The following is a 9,330-nucleotide window of genomic DNA, read 5'->3' as shown; positions in this document are numbered from 1 at the left end:
TCTTTCAAAAGAAATTTTAGACCCTGGATAGAATGGGGAATTAATTAGCTTAACAAAATTGAAAAAAAAATTAAACAGCCTTTAACAGAGAGAGAGAGAGAGAGAGAGAGAGGGAGAGAGAGAGAGAGAGAGAGAGAGAGAAAAGAAAAAAGGACAGCTTGCTTCAGTACGTGGTAGTAAAAAAAACGCCTGGGTCATGTAGAATTTTTAAAAGGGTTATAATTCTGCCAAAATCCAAATTAGAGTTATGTATTCTGATGAGCGACCTCATATAATGCTCTCAAAAAAGTGTGTAAACTTTCTTTTAACAAATTCCCTTCAGTAGCATGTGAGATATAAACTTGCGCCAAAGAAGGACGTCGACGCCTGCATGAGTGCAATAGCTCTCCCGTTTCTCCGTTCTCAAAATTCAACAAGCCTACTATAATTGAGAATCTGTTCATTGGAAAATATAAAGCTACAGTTCTCCTTTTTATATACAACAATATTTTAGACTTTTAACCAATAATCTCCCGAACTGGCAGACGGAATCTGTCTTGCTTTAAATTGGGAAAATTCTATTTAAAATGTAAAGGATTTCAATAGAAAATACAAAATTCAGCTACCAACATTATAGATACTGGTGAGACTGTACTGACATGGCTCTATACTGGTGATAAAAACTAATCACTTCCGGTTCCGGTAAGTTCAAGTGACATCATGCCCATCCAAGCGTAAATGGTTGGTGTTACATACCAAAGTCACAATAACTTAAAATGTTGCAATAGTTGCTTTCAATTTTATGGTTTAGGTCATTTATATCATCAATAACCCAAGAGACTCACAGATAATCCTATAAATATCCTACGGAATGTATAGTAAAAGTTCAGTTGTTAAAAGAGTTGTTAAATTTCGCCCTTATCAATTATCGGTTAATGATTATTATAAAAATCAATCTATTTAAATATAAAGAAATTCAGCTCAACTGGACAACGAAACAAATCAGCATATTGTCACTTGTTAAGATATATTAATATTTTGATGGCAACGATACATATTTGCCCTTCTACATCACACTCTTACATCAATTACTTACAAAATTTGTACATGTCAACAAAAGTGTACCATAACAACATTTTATTCTACTTTCTATATTGTCGTCATTTTGAACTTATATAATTTTCTACAACTTCTCTTTCAAAATTGCCATTTGATTTGGATAGAAATGAGAACAGTTTACAAGAAACGTAATAAAACATTATCATTTCTGAAATATTTTAGAATTACCTCCCCTAACATATTATAAATTGGATACTTTATGTGTCAGCCAATTACATTTATCTAGGGTAAACTAAATACAACAGTACAAAGTACTGAAACAAGATTAAAGTTTATTATTAATACACGTGATGTGTTTATCTAATACACCAACATAAATATGATACAAAGCTGTTGAAAATACATCTATATTTCCTAAAATAGAATAAATGACATTTGAAGGTACATGTATAAATGAGGTATATAAGTAAGTGCAGGTGTATGGAGTGCAATTACAAATACATGTGTCTTTTTTATTTGCTTAGAATAATCTGCTACATGTTAATCAATTTCAGTGAAATATCACATTTTATGTTTGATTCAGACAATACAATAGCTGACTTTACAATAATAAAGAACGCTTTTAATTCCCATCAATTAGTTATTAAGCAAGCATGCATGTCTATTAAACGTTTTGCTGGCAATGCATGAAGGTCAATTTGTATTGGCAGCACTAGCAGCACTGACAGTATTGTTGTTTTTGTTGTAAGATTATATACACATCCCTACATGTACGACTATCCCGAGGGTCTTATTCACAACAAACCTTCAAGGTATGTATTTTAGGTTCCTTATAAGTTGTGATATATACTTTGTCTAATGATGCATTCATTGCCAAATAATTTGCTCTGTACATTGACATTTTCTTCAACCTCGCTTTCAATTTTCCATCAGATGATAAAACGAGCACTTCACCACAATATCTGACAATAATTATGTTTCGTCTTATATTGTCCGTGAAAACACTTGACACTTCATCTATTTTGAAACGGAAAACCAATTTTCCATCAAGACTTAGGAAACGCACCTCTTCTGAGTATCTGCAGTACTGAATTAACGTTGTTCTACTATCTTGGGTTTCTGGTTTGAGAACGGCAGTTCTATACCCGTCAAAGAACTCTTTGATTTTAACTGTTTGCAGAACTTTTCCTGATAAATCTATGACATCAACATGCCAGACCAGGTCATCATCCTGCATTGTAACTAGGATTGAGTTTGAACCACTTGAATGAGCTGTTTTTGGGTAAAACCTAGTTTGCAAATAATTTCCAACTTTAACGTCGGCATTTTTTATTTTCATCAATACAATCTTCGGACATTTAATCAAACAAACAATGAATGTGTCTTGATTGAACATAGATACATATCGAGGACCATTTCTTATTGGAACCACTTGGCATACTTGATGATCGGTATTCAGAACCATCAACCTCATATTTAGGTAATCTGACAACACTAGACGGTTGTCATGAAGACATACTATACCACCTACCCAAATTGTGGAACAGTCTTTATCTTTTATGTTAAAGCATTCAGAGTATCTCAACTGCACAGGCGATTCCTTTAATTGCTGTTTCTTATCTGGTGAATACGTTGCACTTTCCTTGCGTGACTGACTAATACCTTTAGTACCTACAATATTTGTGGTGTCAGCTGATTGAGGGGTATCCTGGGTTATCTTTAACGCCGAATTGAAATGTGAATTTTCTTCGTCTTCGTCTGTAGATTTGTTTTCTAAAAGCGTAACTGACATGGGATGTTCTCTTTTGCTCTTGTCGCCTGTTGTTTTTATGCTGTCATTAACATTGCTGCTGCTTTCGGTGGTATCTTTGACTGTAACTGTTTTACTAGTGTTATAAATATGATAATACAAGTCCTCTTTACTTGTAGTATCAAGTTTGATATCAGTTATAGCTAACTTTGTTTCTTTAATATTGCACTTTATCAAAGGTGCATTCTTTACGACTGAATCTGTTAGAACTGTGTTTCCAAATTCAACTTCCAGTTCTGTACTTTCTGAACATATCTCCTCTGTTCGTCTTTTCAGTTCTTCAGTTTTTTCAATGCTAAGTAGAATGCAATGTACAATGTCAGAATCTCGCCCCAAGTCTTTCATTTCCTTAAGAAACTTTCTAGACTCTTCGGCATTGGTTATATGATCATCTATACAAGTCATCATTTTCATGCAATGTTCGGCTTGTCTTTTAACTTTTTCCTTTGCGGATGATAATATAATGGATTTTTGTTTTTCGAACTGCATCAAAAAAGTGTCGCGCATAGTATTAACTTTATCAGATATTTGTTTAGTTATACCTTCTGAGTTTTCATAAGTGCCAATCAGTTTTTCCTTCGCATATCTAGCTTTATGAATTGTTTGATCTAAGTCGTTGCATATTTTATCGGTAAACACTCTCATGTTAGAGGAAGGAAAACATGTAGACAGATTTATTATCGTAGTACAATGTCGGTGCACCGATTCGGTCAATAAACATGTGCTACACAAAAACTCTTTATGATCAGTACAGCAAAATTCAAGTTCCTTTTCTGCATGCTGTTTACACTTTCGCATCACCTTTAAATCACTGCATAATTTTAATGGCACTTGCCAGTCCTCTATCTGAACCAAGTGATGCGATCTTGTAGCTTTGTAGCTTTTATGAACTTCGGCACATTTTCTGCATTGAGATTCCTGACATGTTACGCAGTATTTATAAGCACATGAGTCAATTTCTCTTTCTTTGCATGGTTCACATATGACTTTAACCTCCATTTTTTAATCCAGACAAAATGTGTAAGATTATTACTAAAATTGATACGTACTTGTGAAATTTAGTGATTCAGTTATTGTTAAACAACATTAAACGAACGTTTTCATCTCCAGTTTACATTGATTTTCAAATTTCATAGTTGGTGAACTGTTATATGCGTTAACGAGATCAATTTTAACAACTTTTCAAGTCCATATATATGCTCCGTATGAATTTTATCAGCTGAATGTTCAACACACGCTACTGACCTTATATTCCCATTGTTAACTAATATGTAGCTATAAATACGCCTTGTAAAGAACCCAGTTTTTGACAGAAAATTGATCACAAAATCTATATCCATAAAACGTTTGTATAAATGGTATAAAGATATTTATGTTAAATCCATATATAATGAAGTTCCCTTCCAAAAACAGTATGAAATATAACACACTTCAAATAAAATGGTTTAAGGGTAAAAAAAGAGACTTTTTCAACAAATATTAAACTGTAGTACAGTACAAGTAGATGCAATTTTCAAGTATTATAATTTGCATACTTGTACGTTTTACAGCGCATTTAAATGACAAGAAATAAAGAATTATATAAATGGTAAAAATTAAAGTAAGAAATACATGGTTAACTCGACTAGAGTTTTTCAAAACCATTGATTTGTGCAGGCATGAAAAGGAACATGAACATACGGTAACTCTGAAATAATTAGGAGTTCAGGATATGCGCAACATCGATCTGCTGTTTAAACTTACGAGAAATCATATATGAAAATGCTGGTGAAAGGCCATTATAAAGCAGTTATATAATTAATTCTACATGATTTAAAAATGAACAACTGCATTTTGCTTCTGATTCTCAAAAGCTCAATGAATAACAGTGATATTTAATTGCCTTATTCATATCAGTAACCAAATTTATTATTTACTAAATGTCCGCAGTTAAGCTAAGTGTAAATCAACAGTCTAACTTAAATCAAGTACAATACTATCTTACATTTTAATTCAACAATCAAAACCTCTGCAGATAAGAGTGCATAAATTGATACACTTGTACGAACAAAATCTGAGCAAATATGGGTGAACAAATTGACACACTTTTGCGGACAAAACCTTGTTAAGAGTGCTCAAACTGACACCTGTGCAAACAACAGTTGAGACAAACAAGTAATCATGCAATGTAGAAATGTTTTAGACATACCTGTTTACCAAACATTAAAGTATTGTACAAGAACTTTGCCATCAAATGTGTCACAGGAATGCATAAGATGAATTTATACTTGTACGCGTCTGTTATAAATACATGTAAGTACATTTTTCTTGCTAAATATATCTACTTTGCATTTGTTTTGCGCTCGCGTGTAATAACTGATAAAACATCATATGATATCTGTTAAAACCTAATTAATCCCAGTACGTGTAGAAAATTATCGTTTGATTATGGGTGCTCTAGTGTTGATGCAGATGTAAACTGCTCATGTTCAAGTTCAAAAAGCATTTCAGAAAATGATAGTATGATACAAACAAAGGCAGGTGCAAATAACATAGTTGAAGACAATACTTCATTGAATGAGGCTTTGGATGACGAAAAACATCCTTTCTTCGTTCGTATTTCAGACAATACCTGATGGTAAACAACCGGAGATAACAGATATCGTCACATTAACAGACGGTTGCGTTGTCTTATCTGACAGTAAATGGTCAAGACTGTTGCGCTTTACGACAGATCTTACTCATAAAGACACAGCAGAACTGTCGCATCCACCAGGAAAGTTGGCGGTTCTTAACGATCAATTTCTTGTGGTTTGCTTACCAACTGGAAACCGTGCATTTGTATCAGTATCCTCTGAATTTAAATGGATGAGAAACATTAAAACCGTGCTTTCTCCAAGAGGGATCCATACTCTCGATAATAGCCATCTTCTTGTGTCTATGAGTTTTTACAAAATCTATAATTGGACATTTAGTACATATTAGTTGAGATGTTATGTCATGAAATGTGATAACGTGTAAAAGGTTATAAAAATATTATTAATTAATACGCTGAAATAATGAAGTGTCTTATTAGCGCTTACGACAATATTTCGACCAACGTTCTTCATTCTTTCATATAATCAATGCGGAATTAAAATATAAGTCGGAGTTAAAATAAAGTCAGTGAGATTTGAGTTGCTATGCAGCTGTTACAACGATTATTGATAACTGAATTGTTTAACATTAAAGGTTATCTATAAGTGATGACGTGTTATAAATCATTAAACATCACGTGACACATACATGTCGAAATTTAAGCACTCTTGGTGCATAAATACAAATTTATGATGTTTAATACAAGTTAATTTGTAACTAGCGGAATATTTACAGAGCAGGTACGATAAATAATCTTCCTAGCACAAAGATTAATCAAACATTTACTTATTTTGTTATTCATTTTCAGCTTTATTGGGATCCAATGTTTCTTTTTGAAGATTATCTATGTTATAAGTATTAAAAGTCATTGTCACAAAAATATGTCTACCTGTGATGAAATTGAACGGAAACATAGCAAGCAAATAGTCACAATATTATATTGATCTCGATTTATAAACATAATATCAAGTAAACAAAAATCATAAACCCGACTTTCATGTTAACATCAGTTTATCAAAAACGCTTTTGAAATTGTTTCAATATTTTTATAGATGTGGTGATCTGAAATGGATATATGCGGCCCATGCAAGTTTAGAAATGAGGACAAAAAGGCAATTAAATATTGTTTGACATGTGAGGAATCACAATGCAATACATGTGCTGATATTCATGCAAGTAGTAAAGCTACCAGAAAACACCTTTTATTAGCAATTACCGACTTAAACAAAGCATCAAAGACTACTGAAGACTTAGAAAAGTTTCAAAACTGCAATGACCATACCGACAAGAAAATTGAGTTTTTCTGCATAGACCATGAACATTTCTTGTGCAGTACTTGTTTACTGAATATAAAAGAGCTTAAATGTAAAACAATTGTTGATATTGAAACTGCGGGTGATCATCTCCTTACAACTAGATTTAACGAAAGAATATCAAAAGATTTAGAAGATGTTACAAATTATTGTAGAGAACAAGGAAACGAAATCCAGCGCATGATAGAAAAAGGTCACCTGAACAAGCAAGAAATTCAAAAATATTTAACTGACCATAAACATAAAGTGATAAATCAGTTTAAAAAGTGCGAGAAGGATATACTAGACAAAGTCGATACAACTGTAGAGAAGCGTAATTCAGAGCTGAAAAGTCAACAAACCGTTCTCAAAGAGGCTCGCACAACGGCATCAGGAAACAGAGATATGCTGCACAAAATTGTTTGTAATAACTCAAGTGCTGATATATTTCGATGCTCGTTTTCAATATTAGAACAGATGGAGAGGCTCCCGATTAACAAAGTGTCTATGACAACAGAAATTTTCAATCATTCAGTTGAACTATCGCCTATAATGTACGCACTGACAAAGTCCGTTGACAACCATCCTCTTATGTATTGCAAAACAACAACTACAAGTTTAAGTACGCAACAAAAGTTTTTGAATGTTACAGCAGACAAAGAAAGCTTCCTCAAGACAACTAAACAAGTTGCTCTCACTAGAGATCAAGAACACTCCAATGATTATACGTGCTCTAGTTCCGACGCAGATATAGAAGGTTCTGATACAAATTCAAAAGACGTACCTGAAAAAGATTGTGAAGTAAAGCCAATGGAAGGTTCAGATAAAATAGCTATCGAAAGCTTGCCAATAAATGGAAGTTTAGATAAGGAAAAACAACCATGGCTTGTTCATATTTCAGATACTGTTGTAACAACACCTGATGGTAAACAACCGGAGATAACAGGTATCGTCACACTAACAGACGGTTGCATTGTTTTGTCTGATAGTAAATGGTCAAGATTGTTGCGCTTGAAAATAAACTTATCATATAAAGACACAGCAGAAATGCCTTATCCACCAGGAAACATGACAGTGCTGAACGAAAAGTTTCTCGTGGTTTGCTTTCCGACTGGAAACCGTGTTGCATTCGTTTCAGTATCCTCTGAATTTAAATGGATGAGAAATTTTATAACTTCTCATACTCCAAGGGGCATTCATACCATTGACAATAGCCGGCTTCTTCTTTCAATGAAAGATGATTCTGATGATAAATGGTATCTTCATATTGTTTCAACAGATGGGGCGTTGACACGGGACATTGGGAAAACAAGGTCAATTCAAGATGCCTCTCTGATTTCATCAATTAAATTTATGGTATCGTCTCCGAGGTATTATCTTCAATGCTGCACTTTCTCAGATGCGCTCTATTGTTATGATGTCAAAGGAAAAGTGTCATTCAAATATAGAGTTGGGTCCCCGAAATACTTATATGTTGACATGTCGGACAGGATTTTTATTCTGGATTCGTTTGGTCAGCTACATATTCGTACAAGTAACGGTAAAGTAATTCAAAGAGTAAATGTGCCAAAAGAAACGAATGGATTGACATGCAGCAAGACAAAAGACAAGCTTCTAATAATCAAACATTCTACAACCACAATCAGTGTTTATCAAAATCCAAGCTAAGTTATAAATGTCTTCGGATATGACAAGGATCGATTGGCTTATTATTAGGATTTTGTAACAGTTTACAGATACGATACATGTTTTGTCTTGTTATTTCTGATCAGTTTTTTTTGGTTAAAATTTCTGTTTATTTGCATTAAAGTTTATTTTTACGATAGCTTAAACTGCCGATAGAATCAAAATCGTGAAAGTCCCGATACAAGGCATGTAAGAAAAAGTTTGTTAGATACTTAAGGCTATGCAACTATGAAATGATATAAATTTATTTTTGTATTAAAGAAATACTAAAAACATTTTCTTGATATGCAATTTGAATGAATCTGATGAATGCATGTGTTTTTCGATTTTTTGTTTATTTGTGTACTGTTTTACCTTTAATTGAAGGCATATTGTTAATATAACCTGTGTTTTTTAAAATATGTTTAAGAAATCTTCAAGAATTATTATTATTATTATCATTATTATTACTAGTAGTAGTAACACTAGCAGTAGCAGCAGCAGCAGTATTTTCTCAAAACTTGTAAGGTCATTGTTTGAGACATGTTTGAAAATGAATGTATCAAATGGTAATAAAAGTATTTTTAGTACATGGTCTGCTTTTGCGAAAATGTTTCTTTTCAAAATGCGTTGATGGATAACCTAAGACTATGGTAATTCTTGTATGATATGCTTACCTTTGTATTGTTATGAGCATGACTTTAATGATAAAACATCTGTTTTGTGTGATTTCCTATACAAATATTTCTCTCTCAATGAACATTATGATAAGTAATTTATTTAAATATGACACAGTGTATTTAAATCTATATTTAGTTTGCAGTTCATTCGTAACAAGCGTTTAACTGTCGAACCGACCTGAGTTTAAGACTATTCTACAAAGCTAATTTTTGTTCTGTTTTAACAATA

The 9,330-nt window shown here is 32.9% G+C and overlaps 2 protein-coding genes across 2 annotated transcripts; one reads left to right on the top strand and one right to left on the bottom strand.

The window, feature by feature from the left end:
- Window positions 1–1,828: 1,828 nt before the first annotated feature.
- Window positions 1,829–3,847, bottom strand: LOC132720649 (uncharacterized). Its single transcript, XM_060704818.1, has one exon. It carries the CDS (start codon window positions 3,845–3,847, stop codon window positions 1,829–1,831), a length of 2,019 nt encoding a protein of 672 aa, XP_060560801.1.
- Window positions 3,848–5,816: 1,969 nt separating this feature from the next.
- Window positions 5,817–8,999, top strand: LOC132720642 (uncharacterized). The gene is made up of 2 exons (XM_060704809.1): window positions 5,817–6,204; window positions 6,517–8,999. The coding sequence occupies exon 2, from the start codon at window positions 6,532–6,534 to the stop codon at window positions 8,422–8,424; it is 1,893 nt and encodes a 630-aa protein (XP_060560792.1). The 5' UTR covers window positions 5,817–6,204; window positions 6,517–6,531; the 3' UTR covers window positions 8,425–8,999.
- Window positions 9,000–9,330: the final 331 nt, after the last annotated feature.

Source organism: Ruditapes philippinarum, unplaced genomic scaffold, assembly GCF_026571515.1.
Source record: "Ruditapes philippinarum isolate M1 unplaced genomic scaffold, ASM2657151v2 ctg3744_1_1_1_1, whole genome shotgun sequence".
Lineage (NCBI taxonomy): Eukaryota > Metazoa > Mollusca > Bivalvia > Venerida > Veneridae > Ruditapes > Ruditapes philippinarum.
The sequence above is the reverse complement of the archived record's forward strand: the minus strand, read 5'-3'. Positions and strand labels throughout refer to the sequence as shown.